At 44.2% G+C, this 23,130-nt stretch overlaps 2 protein-coding genes across 7 annotated transcripts in view; both read left to right on the forward strand.

Moving 5' to 3' along the window:
- arhgap46a (Rho GTPase activating protein 46a) overlaps positions 1–6,055 on the forward strand; it is a 31,027-nt gene extending 24,972 nt beyond the window's left edge. For both annotated transcript variants that reach the window (XM_047582902.1, XM_047582903.1), the window contains exons 6-10: positions 1,907–1,980; positions 2,266–2,465; positions 3,150–3,241; positions 3,339–3,508; positions 4,433–6,055. In XM_047582902.1, the coding sequence (XP_047438858.1) occupies positions 1,907–1,980; positions 2,266–2,465; positions 3,150–3,241; positions 3,339–3,508; positions 4,433–4,627 (731 nt within the window). In that variant the 3' untranslated portion in view covers positions 4,628–6,055. The remainder of the gene's footprint in view (positions 1–1,906; positions 1,981–2,265; positions 2,466–3,149; positions 3,242–3,338; positions 3,509–4,432) is intronic.
- A 2,635-nt stretch (positions 6,056–8,690) lies between these two features.
- On the forward strand, positions 8,691–21,742 carry phf20a (PHD finger protein 20, a). 5 transcript variants are annotated; one of them, XM_047583220.1, is made up of 17 exons: positions 8,691–8,839; positions 10,932–11,038; positions 11,811–11,982; positions 12,295–12,379; positions 12,659–12,735; positions 12,858–13,455; positions 13,604–13,654; positions 13,732–14,001; positions 15,171–15,368; positions 15,557–15,652; positions 16,169–16,324; positions 16,714–16,895; positions 17,002–17,101; positions 18,508–18,718; positions 18,807–19,248; positions 20,098–20,278; positions 20,451–21,742. In XM_047583220.1, exons 2-17 carry the CDS (start codon positions 10,956–10,958, stop codon positions 20,591–20,593), a joined length of 3,045 nt encoding a protein of 1,014 aa, XP_047439176.1. In that variant the 5' UTR covers positions 8,691–8,839; positions 10,932–10,955; the 3' UTR covers positions 20,594–21,742. The 5 variants fall into 5 exon arrangements, with proteins under 5 accessions (XP_047439176.1, XP_047439178.1, XP_047439179.1 ...); XM_047583222.1 differs by having other exon boundaries at positions 18,523–18,718; XM_047583221.1 differs by lacking the exon at positions 8,691–8,839 and adding an exon at positions 9,193–9,975.
- Positions 21,743–23,130: the final 1,388 nt, after the last annotated feature.

Consider the following 23,130-nt stretch of genomic DNA (forward strand, 5'->3'; position numbering starts at 1 on the left):
CTGATGTATTCGCAGACACAATAAATGAGTTTCACAGAAAGTTGAAAAAAAAGAAAGAAAAAAAAAGTGGGATGAGAATTTCAGAAGGTTGTGTGCGTGCACAATGGGCCGCTCTGTGAATCATATTAGCGGTCTCTCTGGCCGCTTGTTTGTCAGACAGCTACTTAAGAGGGTAGCGACTCATCAGCCTCGTGCCCTCATTAGGCCCGGGCCCACACTGCCAGTTCAGATGATGGTGTCACCAGAGAGGAACCCAGTCATCTCGCAGCAGCGGCCTCACACATTGTACCCCTGTGACTCAGACTCGGTGATTTATGCCAAAAAGTCTCCAGCTGACTAAGAGGTCAAAGAGAAAGCCTACCGAACGTCTCTGACTAACGCTGAAGGTCTTTGGAGAGAGGAGTCCGTTTGGGCGCCAACAACCCGAAAAGCGGGATAATAAAAGCTGCTGTTTTCTTGACGGATGGAGGAGCTGGAACGCGCACGCCGATCAGAGGAACGAGCAGCTGTGAGCAGCACGAGTGGGAGCTGCACGTGGGAACCGGGGACCTCTGGTCGGGCCAGACTTGGCCGGGCCTGGGCTCAGAAACGTCTTTAGTTCCAGAGCCTGACGAGAGTCGGTTTCAGCCGGCTCTTGGACGAGCGTTTCATAAACGATAACCAGGACGCGAGATGTCTCCTCGTCACCCTTTAATGGCTCTCGTGTTTTTGTTAGGATTAGCTTCAAGCCCGGAGACAGGTGTCATGCCATTCTCAGCCTGGCACAGTTCAGTACAGCTCCTAATGAGCTTGAGTTTCTCCTGGGCTTTGGTTGCCTGGTTGTTGTTGTTTTCATGCCACCCAAGCTAATGTAAATATAGGCCGCTAGCAGAGTTCGAGCCTCTCATTGCAGCTCGGCCTCCGCGCTCCTGCTTCTCTCCCTTCGGCGTATATAGCCTCCGTGTCGGGAACCCTGGGAAAAAGCATGTCTTAGCCAAGCTCAAGGCTAAATTATTGGTATGATCTCTCTAATTAGACATAATTATAGTCAGACGTGGTCAGATTAGCAGCAGTTGCAGGCATGCATAGGAGTCACCTGTTTGCCATAAATCTGAGGGCTCTGAATGCAGGGAGCGTGCTGGAAAGTGTTTGATACTTTTTAAAAATCACATCGGTAAGTCTGTCCCTCTGGCCCCGGTCCTAGTACCTGATACAGCGAAGATCCTGGGAACAGGAATAGACCCCATGGGAACTCGGTGTTTGGTTCAAGTTACCACGGCAGTGAAAGATGTGGATGGTTTGTTTTGATGATGACGATGATGGCTGAACCCTGTTTTCTGTTCGGCTTTGTGCGTCAAAACTAGAACAGTGGAGAATTTCTAGACACACTTTTTTTCTTTGTCAGCTTTATTTCTGCGCCTCGCGTCTCTCGAAGTACATCCGGTTTTCTGGGTTGTTCTGTTCAAGCGTTCCTCCTCCAAAATAGATCTGGGTCTCACGGTAGCCGCTCGGGGCAGGTAGCAGTCGGCAGCCCGTGTGCGCCTCTCGTCGTCTCCGGGGGCCTTCGTGTCTGCGTGTGCTGATGAATCACCTGCACGTTGGATGTGTAGGCTGGATCCCGTCTCTAAAGCTTTTGTTCAACAGCAGTAAATCTTCCCTCGGCTTGACAGTTTAGCCGGGCCCACTCTAATCCCCATATGCCAGAATCACACCGTCAACATGTCTCCAATTACCACTGCCTGCCTCTTCAGCTCCCGTAGACATCTGTGGGAAAGAAAAAAAAAAAAAAAAAAAAAAACGCCGCTCGCCTGTTTGTGGGAAAGAATTTAAATAATGTATTATTTTGTGTGTTCAGTAATGCCTGATGCTTTAAGGGAGTTTACTTGGGGTCCTCTGTCCTCACTTCGCTTCCTCTGTCCCCCTGCAGGCCTCCCGATCAGCACGTACGCCAAGTTCTGCCATCGGAAGCTGCAGAAGGTGGCGATCACCGGTGGCAAGAAGGTGAGTAAAATAAAGAGGAGTTTAGCTTCAGACGTGCTGACAAACATTCCCCTTCCACATATTGCGCACACATATCGGTTTGAGAGTTACAGTGAATACGAGAGAGACATAATTACAGGTGTTCGGGCAAAGTCACAGGTAGAGACATAAACACAGACCCAGTCATAGTAGCGCAGCTGTAGACACAGCCGTGATTATGATCTCATAGTCCCTAACATACCCAGGTAGTAAATCTCCCCCCCTCCCCTCCCTCATTTCTTCCCTCCCACCCCCCACCCCCTCCAGGGTCTACGTAAGCCCACCTTGGAGGAGATCGACCACAGCAGACGGGCCATCATCACCCCGTCCCTCTTTGGCAGCTCTCTGGAGGAGGTGATGGAAAGGCAGAGCGAGCTCTTCCCCGACAGGAAACTGCCTTGGGTGCAGGTTCAGCTTTCCCAGTACGTCCTGGCTCTGGGCGGCGCTCAGACGGAGGGCATCTTCAGGTAACCACCTAGCTCAGCCAATGACGTGCCTCGACTTGAGCGGTGTGAGAGAAGGTGCGGCGTAGGAAATTACAAGGGGATCGTGTGGTGCTATGTGCGTGCGTGCGTGTGCGTGCGTGCGTGTTGTATCATATGTACAGTGTGTATAAACAAATGTGTGTGGTCTCCAGCGTCTCTTTATTACCGAGTAGACGCTCCCTGTGTACAGTACACAGAGCAGACAGAACAAACACGGCCCTCCTTTGCTCCTAAGGCCAGCTCTGTTTAATTTAATACTGGATCATGTGTGTTTACCGTTCTGCTTAAGCTTACAAGCACGCGGTAGCTTCACAACTGTCTGTTTGTGTAGGGTTTTCTCCAGCACATTTAATTCTGGAGCATCTCGACTTGTTTAGAAACCTGTTGCTTTTTCGTCAGACGTACCACATACAAACCCACTTGTGAAACTCGTACGCGGGGACTTTCCTGGAGACTGTGTCGTCTGGCTATAATGTGTTTATTCTGTTTGTTCCAAAGCAGTACTGCAAATAAAGAGCAGAAGCGTTTCGGCCACCAGGCCGCATTTGAAGCCAATTGGGTGTGCTTGAGTAATGAGTTTAGCCACAGGGCAGTGGAGGATGCCTGCGATAGAGGTGGAGGTCCCTCTCGTGGCCGCGGAGTGTAACTGCGACGTTTTGTCCTCAGGGTGCCCGGAGACATCGACGAAGTGAATGCGCTGAAGCTCCAAGTGGACCAGTGGAGGATCCCGGAGAATCTCTCCGACCCCAACGTTCCTGGTGAGGAAGGACATATTTTGTGCCGACTCGTTTGTCGTTGGGTTGCGTGCAGATTTCAGTTTTGAATGTGCGTATTCATTGTGTCCGTCTCGTTCAGCCTCTCTGATGAAGCTGTGGTATCGGGAGCTGGAGGAACCCCTCATCCCCATGAACTTCTACAAGCAGTGCGTCAGCAACTGCGACGACCCCGTGGCTGCCATCGCTGTCGTGCAGTCTCTGCCTGAGCTCAACAGGCTGGTCCTCTGCTACTTCATCCACTTCCTGCAGGTAAGCGGCGCGTCGACGGATTCTCACACCCGCTCATACGCGGCCCCTAATTTAAACTGTGAAGACAAGCCGGTGAAAACTACTGACATTTACAGAGAGACGGAACAGGTGATCATCATAATGAATGAATGAATGAATGAATGAATGAATGAGAAGTTTAGTTTGAATATGTAAAGAAAGAAAGAAAGAAACAAAGGACTGAAAATGCAAATATATCAAAATTTAAATAAGACTATTATATAAGCATATACTGGCAGTTGTAGCAAATGATAAGCAAAAGGCAAAATAAATATTGTTACAATTTGTAAATTAATTCACACACTCCAAAAAGAGTGTGTGGAAGTAAAAAAAAACTTACTAAATCCCATCCCTCTTCCTGAAATCATTAATTAATGATACTTATCATTAATTAGAGCTCATTAGTTATTATTTTGTATAACACGTTTTTCTGGCATTTTTCCGTGTAAATATGGAGATTAGCTACTGTCTGTTTAAATATGGGATCATTTGCACACACTTCACAGCTAAGTTGAAGATCTTGTTTCAGACGAACCAATATTTCTTATTTCACAGGATACCACTTTTAAACAATCCACTGTGTTACAATAAAAATCAAATATGAAAACAAATTTTTATTACTAATTCCTCCAAACACAGATATTATGAACTGCTGTGCATTTTTTTAACCAATAGATAACATGTAGCTCCACAGTTGATTCATTTCTAATTTAATTTAATATACATTTAAGTGACATAAATAGTAAATACTAAATTTATGCCGGTTGTGTCGCCCACTAAACTGGTGATTATCATTTGACCCATTTATATAACTGACGGTGTGACTCACTGTAGATCAAAGATCGGTCGGTACACGCCTTGTTCCTCACGACACTGTTTCTCTCTCCGTACCCGGTTCGTTTCTAGGTGTTCGCTCAGCCTTCCAACGTCGCGATCACCAAGATGGACGTGAACAACCTGGCCATGGTGATGGCTCCCAACTGCCTCCGGTGCCAGTCCGACGACCCGCGGGTCATCTTCGAGAACACGCGCAAAGAGATGTCCTTCCTGAGAATGCTCATCGTTCACCTGGACACCAGCTTCATCGAAGGGGTGGTGTAGGCGCCGCAGAGATCGGAGGAATCGAGCCCTCGGCTTATCCAGTTACACATTTACAGTCATGCTAGAAACACTGTCTCAGTTCAGACCACACTGGAAACCTCTTGCGACACAAGGAGTGTGAAATAACAGCTCAACCTTGTGCTTTCCTGCTTTCTCACTGAGCGACGACATCATCCCCTTATCATCACTGTTTTTGATACTCGGTGACTGCTTTCAAGTGGCTCACTTTAACGACTGTATTTTCTAACCGATGCATGTGAAAACAGGTTTACCCTTTATTTCTTACAATGGGTAGTACTACAGCTAACTATGGACATGTGTGCCGTGCAAAGTGAGAGTCGGTAGTTGCAGTATTTACTTCAGAAGGATTCACTTCAAAAACTCTTAAGGCAGCAGTGTTGACGCTCTGCTCCGATTGTTCTGTTTTTTGTTTTTTTGTTTTTTTTTTCCCGGCTGTCTGATTTCACTCAAGTGTGTTTGTGTGTGCGATTGTCAAGAGTGTGAGCAAAAGGCTCAGCCTTTCTTTTATCATGTACAGAAGATTGAAACTATGAAAAAGTAAAAGAACTCTCGTGAAGGTGTCTTCTCGATAAGCTTCGCCCGCGCTGTTTTCAGTAGCCCTACATACTGATTGCCGGCCTGTTCGCGGCTCGTTTTTTTTTTACGAGACATAAAAAAAGCCACGGCTGTTTCGAAAGCCTTCATTTCAAAGCGCAGACTGACGGGATGTGCAGGAAGCTCTTTTAATGGATGGTGGTGATTCTGAGCAAATGAACGCGGAAGTGCTTTGATTTTTTTTTTTTTTTCCAAATTTAAACGCTCGCCGAAGCCAGACGAGAGGATTGATTCTACTTGCGGTTTACATCGTAGCGATGTGGGAGGCTGGTTTTTTTCAACTGATGATTCTCTTTATCTATTTTATGTAAGAAGTGTTTCAATGGGAGTTGTGTTCTCTTTTGTTTGTGATCCGTATGTTTTTTTTTTTTTTTTGGCTCAGGTCTTCTGATAAAACGGGTGTTGGATGTGATAACTGTACACGGCCTCTCTCATAGACCGATGAATCTGACACAAACCCCTTTTACTGAGTATCGTTCAACTGTCAAGCACTATGAAAATGTAAATTGAGCTTTTTTGGTGCCCCCTCTCAGGCCTTGCCGGTGTAAATAAACTCTGCGTGTAAAATAGTATTAACTCTACTTAAGTATATTCTAATGATCCAGGTTATGAGTGAAGTTAACTGTTGCTGTAAAGAGCAATAAACAAAAGTGTTTTGTAATTTACTGTTCATTTATCTGCTGTAACCGCTTGCCTTTTTGAACATAGGAATGATTCAAACCACTTTCCATGTATGTGCGTGTATGTGTGTTTGCATACTCTCTTGTCATAATATGGAATGGCTGCCCATAAATAAAGGTTTGTTCAATTGTTGACAGACTGCGTTGTGTTGATTTATCAGGGACATGCTTTTATTTTGTTAGAGGAGAAACAACATGCAGCAAAGGACCCAAAGATGCGGCTGTGATGAACGTACAAGTGCTCGGCTCATCTCCCTCCATCTTTGCCAGTGCTGCATTCAGTCAATATCATTAGTGCCCCATGGCATGGCAGGAAATTTATCAGTCTTAGAAACGGCCATAAGGCTCAGTAATGAGATTAGGACGAATTTCTTATTCGTCAGCTGAACCCTCGCCTGATGGGAGTAATTCTGACCGACCAAGCTTAACTGTAAACAGCTGACACACACTAATAAGTGAAAACATTTTATCAAGTTAATCTATATGGTTATTACGCTTTTGGTTCATCAGAGTGAGTTTAGCATAATTTCGGTCCAAGAAATTCAGGTTTGGTCCTAACAGGCAGTCTAATGGGACTTTACATATTATATCTATAAAACTTTACATAAGTTTTTATATTATATAGGACCCTGGAAGGCCTTCAGCTTTTTTATTTAGGTGCAAATTCAAGGTCGACTCCAGACATTGATAAATAATGGATAATCTAATGGATTAGAATGATTTTAAATGCGTTTTAATTTGGGATTTTATTCTGAAAAACAAAAACAAAAACAAACAAACCCTGATTTTGAAAAAACATTCATTTTTGTTTTCTTATTTTTTTTTTATGTGTGCATCTTTTCCTCTTTATACCCTCGTAGATGCTCACAGTTTCTACCTTCTCCCTGGACGTGTAGTTTAACTGTGTTTTGTTTTGTATAGCCACTCCTGGATATGAGGCTGAGAGGCTGTTTCTTGCGAACGAGATGCATTTCCCTGTCGCATTCTGTGCTTCAGTGTCCTTACATTATTAATGTTGGCTGCGCTGACAGTGCTCTTAAAAATAATAAAACGCAGACAGCTCTGAATTTCGCTCCTAATGTAACAGTTTCCCATATCAGTGAATAATCCCCTCAACAACACAGTCAAATGTTTAATTAATATTAATGTGCAAATAAACGGATTCCAAATTTTATGGTACATTTTAAGCACTTAATTTTCTGCAGAAATGCAAACTGCTCAACCTGGAAGCACGAAAGAAGCACCCTTTGTATTTTTCACCCTACTTGCAGCGTTACACAGTTGCACCCATAGAATATGGACCCATCCGTTTTGTACAAAGATGTCATCTTTAGACAAATCACGTTCATGTGTCTATTTTAGACGTATTCCTTTGTACATGTGACTGCACAGGTGAAAGCTTTAGCTAACGAGGAATAAGCCTCTCCCCCGGTCCTGTCACACGGCGTCACCCTCACTCATTCGGTCTGTACATATTCAGCTGTTCAGCTCAGATATCCTTTGGTGCACATCAATGCGCAAACCTCCACCTGCTTCACCTGTCACTCCGCAGCGTTCGTGCACCTGCCTGGTGACTCTGAAAAGCTCAGGCTCTGTAACCGTGACAGCAGTCTGAGAGGACCTCTGGCCCTCAGGGGGCGGCTGTGGGACTGAGACACGTTAGAGATATCAGACACAGGGAGACGTTTTCAACAGGACATACAGTGAAAATGAAAGTGTGAAATTAAAGCAATAAATAATTACATAATAGTAGCTGTTTTACTGAGAGACAGCCACAGCTGTATTCTGGGCAGGGACGTTCCGTGTGTGTGCAACAGTTTGCAGTTTGAGTCAGTATCTATAAATATTATCAGCCACAGTATCTATCTGTTACTCAACTTTAATGTTATGGGCGGTGATTTCAAATATTAACATTACAATGGGTGTATAGATAGTATATGAGTAACAGATAGATAGATAGACAGATAGAGAGATATAAGCACTTTTGAACATAGTGCTTGTTATATTTTCAATTGACACAGAATTTAACTCACTAAGAAAACATGATATAACACATATAGACACATATCCAAAACAGAGAAAGAAAAAAGATTTTTTTCAGGAGAAAGCACAGCAACAACAACAATATAATAATAATAATAATAATAATAATAATAATAATAATAATAATAATAATAATAGTGGTGATGAGATAAGACCTCAAAAAACTCTTTTCTCCCTCTTCCCAAAAAGTAAATAAATAGATGAATATAGCCCCACTTTCACAATCGAGTATTTCTATTAAATTTGTTTATGATTCATACATTCAACACATCAAATAATATACAATTTATTAAATGTTTAGCATAGAATAGAATAGAATAGAATAGAATAGAACTTATTTCCATTAGCACAGATACAGAAAAGCACAGGTAGATTGTAATTCTAGCAATTCTAGTAATTCAAAGGTAAGCATTTTAAGTAGCAGCAGCAGGACAAGCAGAAATAAATACTAATTGCACACTGCTCTTATGAAATACACTTTGTGAAAGTATAAATACACAAAAATAAACAGTATGTTATTGCACTGAAAACATTGCACGCAGTGGCAGGGAGAAGAATAGCTCTCTGTAGACAAAAGAGGTTCACAGAGCGATGGGGTGGACTGAGGTAGCCGGGAGAATAATTAATAATCGATTAGAAACCCATTTATAAGTACGGTATAATGAAATAAAAGGTCGTAGCAGGGTGCGCGGTGCGCGCATGCGTATAGCGGCGCCACAATGCCCGCGCCGGTAGTGAACGGAGAGAAATTCAACTGCGTGATCTGAAGCAGACACGGACACACGGAGGAGGCGGAGGAGGAGGTACTGGCGCGTTAAAGGGATTTCTCTGCACATTTTTACACCCAACCGGACTAAGAGTGACTGGGGAACAGGTAGGAAGCCCCAACCGTGTTCGTCTTTTGCATTTTAGAGTTCACAATTCCCAGAAATGTCGTGACCGAGGCCCGGTTTGTGGGTGCATCAACAGCGTTAGACGGTGTGATGCCGCATGTCGGCTTTCTTAGTTCAAAACAAACGTGACGAAGTATGTAAAATAATGTCATGTCGGTGCATTTCGTAGCTGCGTCTCTCATATTCTCGGTACATTTTTAGCGCGCGTGTGCTTTCTGATTCGCGCTTTAAATTGCCCGTGGGTTTTTTTCCAGTTGTTGAAGTTTGATGCTTTGCGTTTCCACGCCGCTCGTTCACGGCACCAAAAGTATGAAGAAGAAGTAGGCCTAGCGCGAGGCCCTCCGGAGCGCCGTGAGTGACAGCTGTCTAGACCAATCAAATGCGACCGGCGCGCATACGTCATCGCGGTTTCACCAATCGGGTTTGTCTGTGGCGCCGACGTAGGCGTTGGTTGGCGTCGCGCTCCGCCCACTAGTTATAAAACACCGGACAATAAAGTGGCACTAGTGGAGCTAGTGGTCAACAAAAGGAGACGTGGAAGAACACGAGGCACGTTGTGCGTGTTCTAGTTTCTCTTCTGAGGCGGCTAAGAGTTGTAAAACGTATCCCATGCCTAATTGGGGTAATAAATAAAAAAAAATATGTGACTGGAAAATCCTCAAACGACAATTAAATTTATTGTTTAAAATATTCTCATGACGGCCTCAGCATTGAACATTTAATTATCGCCCGCTTCCTGCCTCGTAATCGCGGCATCACAAACTCCCCGGTTTGCGTCCAGCTAGTGTCGCTGTCGTGTGTCTGGCTGTGTGTGCAGGCCGTAAATCACCCAGCTTCCTTTTTTTTTTAAAAAAAAAAAAAAAAAAAAGGTCTAATATTACTAAACAGGTCATTGTTTGTGTCGTTGACGCCGCGCTGGGGGATCTACACGCAAACATGCGGGAAACCACAGCGGTCTTTTGCCATTGTCCCCTATTGTGTGTGAAACCGACGGAGCAGAAAAACACGTGGGCCGGGTAGTGTGAAGATATCCGGTTTGTAGGTTGCGCCGACTTGCTGCTTTACTCCAAGACAGACTCCGATATGGTGAAGCGATGCGGCTGTAGCGCGGACAGAAGTAAGACTTTTTTTTTTTTTTATTTTACCTGCATGTAAATATTTTATTCTCGGAGGAAAAAGGGCGTCGTTGTGTCAGTCTCCCGCGTTACGTGCCTGACAAAGGAACCGCTATTAATGGTTGGATGACTCTTAACATGAGCTCTTTTATTAAGAGGGCTAACGGGGCTGGACACCAATCAGGAGGTTTTTTTTTTTTTTTTTACAGGCCTGTATTTTTTGCTAACGATTAATAACCGAGGAACCAGTTTCAGCCCTAATGTGTTGCTAAAAAATGAGACCAGTGTTGTGAGATTGGTGCATGCTGTGGTGTCCTGTCGTTTCCAGTGAGCAGTGGGAGAATACCTTTGTCATCCTTGTGTCTGTTTCCGGGTGTGTCTTGTTGATTAAGAATATATATATATATATATCGAAATTACATGTTGATGACTTCTAGGTGTTTGTGTGAGGTCATTGCTGGACACGCATGATCTCTTAACCAGTGACTGCTGGGACATCTGGTATTGGCTTACATATTCACCACCATTTGAGGGGCATGGCTCACCTTACTATGACAGTTTTTTGCTCTCTGCATACACTGTGCTGCATCGCGTTGTAATCTGTAGCTCGCGTGTGTTTTGATATTTTCTCCCCAGCCTGGACAGCATTATTGTTCTGCTGTCGTAAAAAAGAGAGGGGAGGGGGGGGGGGGGGGGGGGGTGTCTTACTTGCTTTTCAATGCTAAGACTGCTAATCCAGGCGGTGATTTTGTTTTTTCCAACGGCCTTCTGGAGAAATAATTGTTAGTGATGACCTCAGACACACAGAACTGACTGCAGTGCTGTCTCTAAAAAAAAAAAAAAGACCTTGACAGTGTATTGTGTTCTTCACTAGACACAATCTTTTTTCCTCTTAGTGGCATAAAGGAATGTCATAAGTGTCTTTTATTGGTTAATGTGTGTGTCCGTGTATGTGCAGGAAGACAGCCTTGATGTGGGCAGTATGAGTAAGACGCCCCCTAACAGAAGAGGGATAAGATTTGAGGTGGGAGCACAGCTTGAGGCTAGAGACAGCCTCAAAAACTGGTGAGTCATGGCCTCGTTCATTCCTCTCCATCCATGTTACTGTTCACTTCCTCACTTTCTCACACAAGTTCTCACCCCCCCCCCCTCCCCTCCTCCTTTTTCCGGGCTGGGATAAGCTGTATTCATAGCGGAGTGGGTAAAGCCACTCGGACATTGGATTGCATCACTGCTGCTCTGCCAGTAAACAACTATGATGGCTGCATGCTCTCCAGTGTCCACCAGATAGTCCGGGGCTGGTAGCGAAGGACTGCAGATACTATCTGCAGAATAGTTCCAGTAATCATGGCGTAAAACTTAAAAAAAAAAAAAAAAAAAAAAAAAAAAAAATCACTGCCTTTTTGTGACTTTGCTGTTATGAGCACAGAAATGAGAGCAGCCATTTTGAATGAAGCAGTAGATCTTCCTTTAGATATATATATAAATACAGTTAATAGTTGAGATCTGTTGCAAAAGGACAAACAAGGCAAACGCACAGGGGGTCACAGATTGTTACAGTAGTCGAGGTGTAAACGTGTGGAGGTGAAATCACATTAATGTGTAATGTGGAAATGCCCCATCTTCTAAACAAAGCCCCCTGCCTCATAATTCATTGTTGTTCTCTGCATTCACATCCTCAACCTCCATTCATTTCTTAGACGACACTTGCCAAGCTCATATGTTTGAGATAAAGGACTAGGAGTTTGAAAAAGTACAATTACTGTTCGTTTCCCGGGCGCACCTTTTTTTTTTTATATTTTATTTTTTTTATTACCGTTATTATTTCCTCATGCAGGTATGCTGCCAACATAGAGAAGATTGACTACGAAGATGAGAAAGTATTAATCCATTATCGGCAGTGGAGCCACCGTTACGACGAGTGGTTTGACTGGACAAGTCCCTACCTGAGACCTGTAGAGAGAATTCAACTGAGGCGTCAGGGCCTGAATGACGACGCTCCCGTACCTGTAAGATGAGAACGCTCTTCATTCTTGCTTCCGTCTGTATTACATAGATGTTTTTCTTTTCACAGTTCTCAGATTTCCTGTTTATCCTTCATTCTATAGATTTTGTTTCAAGGTGTATTGATGTATCTTTGTGTGTGTCTCTGGGGAAGACGACAAAAACATGCTACTTGGGCCAGTAAAATTCAAGCACATGTTATTCTAGTAGATATATCAACACGATGGCTATATTGCATTTAATAGCTCCACCTCCCATGATTTTATTTTGACAGTGCGCCTAGAACGCGCGCTAAATCAGACGCCCCTTTCTTCCAGGGCTTTCACGTGAATGACAAAGTCCTTGCCAGCTGGTCTGACTGCCGTTTCTACCCCGCTAAGGTCATTTCAGTCAATAAAGATGGTGAGTATCAATAATTCAAAGCGTTAAATGCTTTTCTTCCCTTTTTTTTTTTTTTTTTGGTTTCAATCAACTTTCACCTTATTGCGCATGTTGTGATGTTTTTGTACAACTCTGCGTAATATGAAATGCGGTCTGTGTACCTTTTTGTTTCACAAAGGAAATTGTGGCATTCAGTCACAATTACTTTCCGTTTCACTGGCAAGACAAAGAAAAACAATGAACCATGATCTGCATATCTGTGCGTAAAACATTAGTTGTTTTTCCTTTTATCCTTTACAGCATCCTACACTGTGAAGTTTTACGATGGTGTTATCCAGACAGTGAAGGGGATACATGTGAAGCCTTTTATCAAAGAGGTAATCTACATGTAATAAATCTCCACATATGCGTTCCTCATTGCCTCTGTTTATTGTGGCTTCTGCTACACATGCCTTTGACACCATTTTGAGTTCTAATTTTCTCTTTGTGCTGCTGGCAGAGAGGTGGTGTCGGTGGAGGGAAGTCTCGGTCTTCTGACAGGAACATGGTGAGGAGGGTCCCAAATCGCAGAGACAGGAGGTCTCAAGAGAATGGCGTTCCCAAAAATAAGCGAGCCAGACGCAGCACGTCTGACCAGGAGGAGGAGAGCAACAGCGAGGACGAGGAGAGGGAAGAGGGGATGGTAAACGAGAAAAACAAGAAGACTAATGGGGAGCTAGAGGCTGCGCCCGTTATCAAGCAGGAAGAGGAAATGTCAGAGGTGGGAGATGAGAAAAAGCCCAGGGATGCAGAAAAGAGGACGGCACTTACTAATGGAGTAAAGCTTGAAGAGGACAATAAGCAAAATGAGCGATTGTGCCGCGTAAACGGAGAGGTGAAGAAGGAGGAGGTGGAAACGGAACCGAGCGAAACAAAGCCATATCCAGAGTCGCCCAAGCCATACACGGAGTTGCCCGTTCAGACGTCGGCGCAGACCGAGCAGGTGTCTGTAACTATGACAACCACAGAACCCAATGGAGACGTGGAGCAGAAACCAAACGTCCAATCCGAAAACGCTCAGCCCGAAGTGGTCGCGCCGCCTCCTCAGCCTGTGAAACGTAAGTGTTAATGAAATAAATTAGCAGAGCCGTCACTGGTGCTGTGGGATTGTGAAAAATGAATAGTGGATGGCGCTAAATAATTCATGGCATATGGGCTTATTTCAAAATTCATCAATCTTTTTTTTTTTTCCTTTAATCTTGACAGCTGTAAGGAAGCAGGGCTTCCACAACCCCAACAGATTCAGCAGAGAACCACGTGAGTACACTCCTAGCACAGCGATCTCTAGCATTCCTCCACGAACCCCCTCCGCTCATGATGTTCTCCGTTTTTAGTGTACAGAGTTATCAAAAACCAGCCTCCTCCTGTCCTCTCCATCAACCTCGACCACAACCCGTTCAAGTGCAGCGCTCCTGGCTGCACCAAGTCATTCCGTAAAGCCAAACTGCTGCATTACCATATGAAATATTACCACGGGGAGGAACAGCCTCCGGAGGGAGAGCGCAGCCCCAGCAGGAGTGTCCAGACCAGGGCCTCTGAGAAACAGTCTACTGCGACTGGTCTGGATGGTACGAAGAGAAGGCGCACCATTTCTGCCTCTATGCGTGAGTATCTGTCCGGTTTAACCTTCGGCCCGGTTGATTTAAAAAAAATTAAACATTAACGCACTTGACATACACAATAAAGCAAACTCTTAAACTCTCCGTACTAAGCCTGGACTGCACGTAAATGCACGCGTGCATTACAGAGTTCACAGATAGCTTTTGATGTGTCCAGCTTTTTCTCTTCAAAGCCAAAAAAAATCTAAAATGTTCAGTCACACCTTTGACTGTCTGCCATTCTCCGCTTTTATTTTTTTCTGCAAATGGATTTTATGTGATGTTACTAGATAGTAGGGATGGCCAATATATAAATTTTGCCATTCTGGCAATAACGATAAAAAATCATGCTAAAAATATTATAATTCCAATCTATGTTTCTGACTCGATCTGTCACTACGTTCTGTTTTGAGAAATCTGAGACAAACAAGAGAGACAAATAAACTGCTAAACTACAGGTTGTAGCAAGTTGTGGCAAAAACTGAGGTGACTAATCAGAGAAGTATGAAATGTGAAAAACATCTTTCCATCACGTGCTTTGCTTATCATATGGAACAGGCTGGCTTAATGCACTCACTTTCAGTTTTGCCTGAGGTTTTTTTTTTTTTTTTTTTGATTTACCATAATGTGAATGGATTTCTGAGATGAAATCTGGGGACATTTACAGCAGGAGACAACAAAAAACAAAACTATTACATGTCATTAAGAAATGGGAACGTTTACGGTTTCATTTATTTTGACATATTTATTCATATATAAATTGCTGTGTCTGTAATGTCAATAGCAGCATGACCGGCTAATTGTAGTCTGCAACTTGTCCGCATGCGCCTGTCTTCAGAAATCGGGGACGTCTGGTCACCCTAGTTTACTGGAGGATGTGGTTGCTTTCTCCTCTCGTCGTAACCCCGGCCTGTGGTTGTATGTCAGGTGGTGGAATAGATTAATAGATTTGTTGCGTTACTATCCTTTGCCATTATCTATATCTTATTTTTTTAGCCATTAGCAATAGCCACAAATGAGCTACGGCTGCGATTTAAATTGGTAAAAAAAAAAGACCTAAAAATCATAAATATTTATGCAAATATGTTTTTTTCCCCCCATCCCTAATTATTATTCACATGCTTCATAGATAAAAGCTTTGTTTTTATTCTTGCCCTTCGATTTGTTTTCCCCAGACTGTGTTGGTGCTGCTGCAGCAGCTCCCCGTGGCGAGGTGAAAACTGCAGGCAGGCGCACATCTGCCCCGCCTGCAGTCAACACCCAGGGCCATCAGCAGAGGGCACTGCTGAGAGAGAAGAGCAAGGAGAACCAGCTGGACAGGAACGGATGCCAGCTGCAGGACAAGGACTCGGACAAGAGTGGCTTTGACATTGGTCAGTACGATGCTGTCATAAGCCGTTATTTCTTGAGTGACTAGAGATTGAATTTACCGTTACAAAGAGTCCAGGCGGCTCCACGTTGATTTTCGCCTCATACAGTGAAGCTCTGCTTCTGAAATAGTGACCTCTTAGCTGAGCTACACTCACACGGATCCTAACTCTTGCCACTTAATGATCAACAGGGTCAGTCAAAGAAAGACTGAAAGAGAAACCAAAACAGAAGGACTTCCTCCGCATTAAACTGAAGAAGAAGAAGAAGAAAAAGAAGGGAAAGTCTGGTAAGAAGTGGGTCCCTGGCACAGGGCTGTGCCACATATCTGCTGCTCTGCATGTGCACTCACTGTGACATTGTGGGAACGGCTAGCCTGCTAAGCATAAAGTACTCCATTCACTCCTTGGTGTGGTGGCTGAATGTGTGGGAGAAGTGTAACATTTGTTCCTGGTCTCCGTCACTTCATTATTTCAGACTAAAAGCTCCGACTTGTGGCACCGATGTGGACTAAAATCATACACTGTTCTTTTATTGTTATATAGTTGAAATTCACACGGGTGTGTTTGATATTCACACACATATGTATTTGCTACCTTGCACTGATAAGAGGCCTGAGAGTTAGGCCGCATGGATTTATCAGATCAATTGTCCCTGATTGTTCGTGAGTTTCTTATTTGTCCATAATGTTGTGCCATTTTTTTTTTTTTTTTTGTCACCTCCTGATGGGCGTTTGTTTTCGCATTTTCAAAGCTGACATTTTTGTTCTACATCTGCTCCCCCCCCCCCTTCCCTGTATTAACAGACTACACAGGTAGTGAGGAGAATATTGACATCTCAATATTGGGTCTTCAGTCCAAATTGAATTTGCCACTCAAAACTCCCCCCTCACAAAATCACAAGCCTGAGGCCTACCCCAGCAGGCCTGGATACAGCTACTCAGAGCAGATTCATGTGGATGGTGGGTATCTCTATGACGATGGTGTGTGTGTGTGTGTGTGTGTGTGTGTGCGCGCGCGCATCCGTGTCTATTAGTTTGTCTGTGTGACTGTCCTCTCCCTAGACCTTCGGGTTCAGGTTCATCATGCTGACGGCTTAAGTTTCCATCACACCTTGTGCTTCTGCTCAAATGTTGCTTCTCACAACACCCACGACCAAATATTTTAACCCATGGGTGATTGAATCCTAACCTGTTCTGTGCTGCTGTGGCGTGCTTCATCGTGTGCTCCATTAAAAGTCACATAGTTTCTCATTTCTGTAGAATAAGAGAATATTTGAAAGAAAAAAATGATTCCTAAATACGTTTTTATTCACATAAAAACACAATAGTTTTTGACTGTGTCGCCGTAGATGACGATAGCATCAGCGACTGGTCCACTGACAGCTGTGGGTGGAGCGACGACGACTTCGAGGTGGATTTGGATGTGACGACACCACCTCTGAGTGTGGACTCCGGTGCCGTGGACACCAGCGACCAGGAGATAGTGAGGTGTATCTGTGAGGTGGAGGAGGAGAACGACTTCATGATTCAGGTGGGCTTTTATGTTTCAATTGTTAACATTTATCCATTTAATGGGATTATTTGGGTCGCATGGCTTTAAAACCTGTTTGTGCTTGTTTTTTATCGTTATTTATTAGTGTGAAGATTGTTTGTGCTGGCAGCATGGCACCTGCATGGGCCTGCTGGAAGACAATGTTCCAGACAAATACACCTGCTACATCTGCAGAGACCCACCAGGTGAGAGAATAGGTATAATTTTGTAGAGCTGACTGCGCATTTATTTCATTAGTGTAGCACAAGAACAACAACACAGTGTTCCCTTTTCCAGGCACTGGTTTCTTAGATAATAGGAGGATGTTACTTGTACCTTGCTTTTGTCAACATGTCAAGATACGAGTAACATCTTCCTATTATCTAAGAAATGAGTGTCTGGGAAAAAAGGAAAACGATGTTATGAATCGCAAAGACACAATGAACACCATTGAGCTCTGTATGCTTCTGATTTATGTTGTTGTGATTCTACTGCACACTACCTCAGTGATTACTATTTAGTTTCATGTATTTTATGATGCAGCACCAACCAACATGTTTTTTTAAGAGTACAGCAATCTTAACCAAGAGATAAGTGATGCAGGATTTTAGGGAGTGTGTCTGTAGTAAGTGAGGACATAAGGAGCTTCAGGATTGCACAGTGCTGTTTTAGCTAAAGGGGGAAAAAATGAAGTCGGTGCAAACTCAACACGAGGTGGAGGAAGCAGCGAGTGGAATACGTTGCCTGTAAAACTAATTGCAGTTAGGTTGACTTCATTACCTTGTGTTTGTGTGTTCTGATGTTTACTGTAGTGAATGAGGGCACACAAGGCTATCGGAGCATAAGGGATGCAGCTAGGGGTGGGCGATATGACGATATTAAATCGTGAACGTGAAGATAAATTGCAGACCTACGCTGATGCACCGACGTATTACGTCGTCAACCTGACTGACCAATCATAGCGAATTACGGGGAGTGACACGCTTTCTTACCCGCCTCCTTGTTTATGTGCGTAGTGGTAGCCGCATGGAGCCATGGCTGAAAGCCAAATGGAGTTGGTCACTAAAAAAATTCCACTTCCATTATATGGAATTGGTTGGATTTTCCTCAACTCAGATGTTTTGTGCAAAGTTTGCACAGAACAGGTTCGCACATTGGGTGGCAACACGACGAACCTGTTCAATCATTTGAATAGGAAGCATCCCAAAGAATATGCTGAGAGCCAAACAGGGAGGGGCCCGGTGGTGTAAGACCAAAATAGTCAACATTAACACAGGAATTTAACAAAGGCACTCTGTATGACAAGTGAAGCAAGCGATGGAAAGAGGTTACAGAAGCAGTTACCTTTTGTCTTGCAAAAGATATGGTACCTTTCAAGATGGTAGAACACTGCCAACACTGCCATGCTACGTCTTTACTCTGAATGCCGAGAAAATATTGTCTGTTTTATTTTTTAAAAATCGATATGATATTTTTGCCATATTGCCCACCCCCTAGATGCAGCGTATTAATACAGATAGATATAGTCTAGCTTTTACAATTCTTGCTCTTCTCACAGCTTTACATATCGTTACTGATCAAATCCGTCTCCACTGCACTGGATGACGTTCAGTTATATCATTCTTAGGTCAGAGGCAGAGTCTGCGCTATTGGTATGACCGCGAGTGGTTGAGCAACGGCCACATGTACGGCCTCTCCTTCTTGGAAGAGAACTACTCTCACCAAAACGCCAAGAAGATCACCACCACCCACCAGCTGCTGGGAGACGTGCACCACGTGGTGGAGATCCTCAACGGGCTGCAGCTGAAGATGAGCGTCTTACAGTGAGTGAATGTGCCGTTTCTGTTGTGTTTGTGTGTATTTTCACTTGGAATTACAACGATCTGATTGTTTTCCTCTTGTCTTTTTCAGAAGCAGCACCCACCCTGACCTGCAGCTGTGGCGGCAGCCGTGGAAGCATTTGGAGAGGTCGAGGATCGCATCCGACTCATGCCGAGGCAGCAACTCCGCTCCGTCTCCCGTGACGCCTGACGAGGACATGAGCCGAGGAGAGATTTTAATGTCCAATGCACTGGAGAAGCTGAGCCGTGCCGCTACAGCTGCCACGTCCTCCTCGTCCTGCTCCTCCTCCCCCTTCCCATCCTTCCAGGACTCGTACATTACCAGTGAACACTGCTACCAGAAACCCCGGGCGTATTACCCGGCTGTAGAGCAGCGACTAGTGGTGGAGACCCGACAGGGCTCTGAGCTGGAGGACAGCATGAGAAGTACAGAGGAACTTCTGGAACGGGAGCAGCGCTATGGGAGCCTGCTGGAGACGGACAAGCCCAAAGCAACAGGCATGAGCAACAAGGTAGGACTTTACTCCATTAATAAAATGATCGGAACTGCTGCTTTCAGAATAATTTTCTCCTCAAGAAAATCAAATCAAGCCTGAAAGTTGAAAATGGCGTCAGTCAGTGCGTTTACATGCAGAGTCTAATCGAGCTATGCTCAAAATTCGACTTTCTCGCTACAGTCCTTGTCCCAGTTTACATGCAGCGCAAGAAAATCGAATAACTGTTGTCCTCCTCCACACTAGGTGGCGATACGTGTCTTTTCAGCGGGTTAATACCATGTTAATACGGCCCGATTTCCGGTTGACCTATTACGTGATATAATAAACTAGAGTCGTTCATGCGACAGACCGGCATCTCAAACAACAACCAGACGGATAATAGTACATTTTTTTTTGTCTTGTACGTAATGTTCGCGCTACTTCTAATGCAGGTAAGATCCGCGCTATCCCTCAGACGGCTCCGTTTCTTCTTCTTCTTCTTCTTCTTCTTCTTCTTCTTCTTCGTCTACGCCCGGCTTTCTTGGACGTGTTTTTTCCGGGGTCACACGCCAGCGCAGCGGTGGTGGAGCATGCGCACACGCATTATCCGATGAAAACTCCGATTCCAATCGCGTTATCTGGGTTTTAATCAGAGTAACGTGTTTACACGCGCTTAGGTTCTCCTGTTATAGTCCGATTAAGGCAGTAATTCGGTTTTTGTGTGGACATGAGATCAGAGTTACCTGGTCTTTCTAGGACTTGGGGTTGTTCTAGTTCAGACTGGTGTTCGTAACAAGTACCATGTTGGATTCTCAGCTTAAGTGGGTTATTGACCTAAGAACAACTAAAGCACATCGTATCTAATCATTGCCTGAATGTGTCTAGGTTTCTATGGGTAGCTTGTGGTCCCAGGTTGAGAACAGGGAGGAGCGTGGTAGGCTCCCTGAGGAGGCTGCAGACAACAGCAAACAGCATCAACAATGGCAGATCAACCTGCTGGATCACATAGATGCCGTCCAGGACGAGGTCTCACACAGGATGGACTTCATTGAGAGGGAGTTGGACGGTAAGAGGGTTGTGTCATCAGCAGGGTGGGACACTTTCAAAATGGCTACGATGTAACGAGTGAGACAGTCAACATCAATGGTCCTCCAACTATAAAGCTGGTTAGTTTGATCAACCCAACAAGTGGAAAGGCGCTCACCTCTGCTTCTTGTCCTTGCTCTTGTCATCCTCAGTGCTGGAGAGCTGGCTGGACTACACTGGAGAGCTGGAGCCTCCCGAACCTCTGGCTCGTCTTCCTCAGCTCAAACACCGCATGAAACGGCTGCTGACACAGCTGGACAAGGTGCAGCAGATCGCCCTGTACAGCACCACATGAGGGCGCCAGAGAACAACAGCTGGTTCCGTTATCGCACAGCATGCAGAAACATTGCAGTGGATGATGTGATCTCTGGCTGCACACGTAACAATATTAATGCAAATCCAAGACTTAGGCGGTTCAGCATATTCCCTCCGACCTGACCTCTGCTGCTGCTGCTGTTTCTCCTTTATACAAAGGTTCTGTGTGGTGGAATCTGATGCTGCGGCCAGCCTGTGTCGTATATGAATATGTATATGAACATACGTATGGAAAGTCGGCATCTTAAATCAGGATAAAACACAAAGAGTAACCTCGTAAATGCAGGAGAACATCCTTAGGACCAGATTACCCTTCTGTGGTTCCCATGCAACTAAACCTTATGAATGCCTTTCGTCTGCTTAAGGTTGCCCTGTCTCTCAGTACACAGTGCTTTACATGCAGGAGCTTTATATTCTAAATGCAGTCCAGTTCCTGCACCTACACTCTTTGCAATATGTTTTCGAACACATTATCAAATAGTCATTTGTTTTGTCCCAAAGTTAAATTTTGCTCATGTGTCACGTCACACTGTGTTTAAATGTGGACAGAGAGCAACTTGAAGACTGTACCAGTGCTGTACAAGCAGTCTCTACAAATAATTAGTCCTGTGTTTGACCTACTCAAGGGTTTGTTTTCTACTACACTGTGAAGTTATTTTTGTCTGGTATCAGAGGCATCTTATTTTCAGCTTGAGAGAATTTAACAAATGTTGAAATTCTTCTTTAACCGTCTGCTCATCCGTGTCTCATTTTTCATTCGATCAGTTTACTCTTACTGTTGTGTCGCCGTAGCATTTGATTTCACTGAAAACTGTAACGTGGACTTGTCTCTTCTTAACCTATAGCATCTCGTGTCAGTGACAAATATTACTTAGAAAACCTGTACATTTATTGTTTTTTCCTCCTTTATCGTTTTTCCTCCTTTATCTGTTTCTTTACAGTATTTTGGTTGTTTGTAAATAAGTCATTCAAAAAGGCCTCCTCCTTTATTGACAATGTTCTTCAAATACAGATATTGTATGCTACTGTACTGTAAGTGTCTGGCTTAGAAGCAGGGAAAATGTCCTAAACAATGCAAACAGATTTCCTGGTACATAAATAAACTGTCATTGTTATTAATCACTATGAACATGCTCTCTGCTATTTGTCTCTTGCCGTCTTCCACGCGTTTGATATTTGAACTAGAGTTTTCTGTTTACATTACTAGTGAAGCGTATTGAATCAAGGAGTCCTCTCTGGTTTGTGCCCTCACACAATCGGACTTGGATTCAGGTATCTGCAAGCGTTAAGTCAGCATTTCTACAATTGGAGCCAAATGATCTAAATGTGTTTTGCTGAGGTGCACGTGAACGAGCTGACTCGATCCAAAATGGACCCTCTGGGAAGCTTTATTTTTAAATGTGTTTTTTTTTTCTTTTTTAAACTTTGCGTGCATCTCTTGTTGAGATGTTTTTATGTCGTAGCCGATTTGTGCGGTTACATAATCGGACTGAAAATAGCAATGTGATGAGAACAGCAATCGGTTAATCTCCCAAATTTGCATGATGCGATGACAGCAGGAGAAGTAAGAACTACAAGCCAGGATGTTCATCTCTTAATCTGGCGGTGATTGACTGAACTCTTGGAGAGGGTCTCTGTGTCTACCAATCAGCCATAACATTATGACCACCTGCATTTTATTATGTGAGTTCCTCTTCTGGCACCATAGATCCGTCAAGGCATGGCCTCCACTAGAGTGAGGTGTCTGAAGGTGTGGTTATCTGGCACGAAGACGTTAGTGGCAGCACTTTGAAACCTGTATGTTGCAAGGTGGGGCTTACATAAATCTGAATAATTTGTCCAGCACAACCTACATATGCTCTACTAGAGATTTGCGGAATCTGGAGGCCAAGTCAGCACCTTAGACAGACTTAAATGATCCACGAGGGAAATTACTTGGTCACAGCAGCTTTGTTCCACATAAAAGTAAACACTCACAAAAACCAGAAGAAAAATAAAATAAAAATGTTATCTAGTAAAATAAATTTACAGTGTAATTTAATTAGCATTACGATTAAATGTACAAAAGTAGTTGGCAAAACAGTGTCCCAAGGTGATGAGGTTGTTTGGCCATTTGCATAGCAACAGTGGCGCGGATCGTGTCGCATGGTGTTCCCTTGTCCGCTGAGGGAGGCATGAAAACGCCAACTGAGCATGTCCGCCTGTAGAGTCCCGCAGCTGGGCGCAGACGTGCTGTGGACATAGTCTACTTTGTGACAGGGCACTTACGAAACAAACTGATAGGCTGTGTAACCTGACACCGTTCTATGGGAACCTTTTCAGCAGTCTGAGTTAGAGTAGCTCATTGGTTGAATCTGACCACACAGGCCAGGCTTTGTTCAACATGTGCTCCAGTGAAGGTCGTGACCCTGTCACCGCCTCGCTACTCTTCCTCTCTTGAGTCACTGGTAGATACCGACGACCACTGCAGACTGGAAACTCCCCTCAAGAGCTGGAGATCTGGAGATGCATCATCTA

The sequence above is a fragment of the Mugil cephalus genome, chromosome 4 (assembly GCF_022458985.1).
Source record: "Mugil cephalus isolate CIBA_MC_2020 chromosome 4, CIBA_Mcephalus_1.1, whole genome shotgun sequence".
Classification (NCBI taxonomy): domain Eukaryota; kingdom Metazoa; phylum Chordata; class Actinopteri; order Mugiliformes; family Mugilidae; genus Mugil; species Mugil cephalus.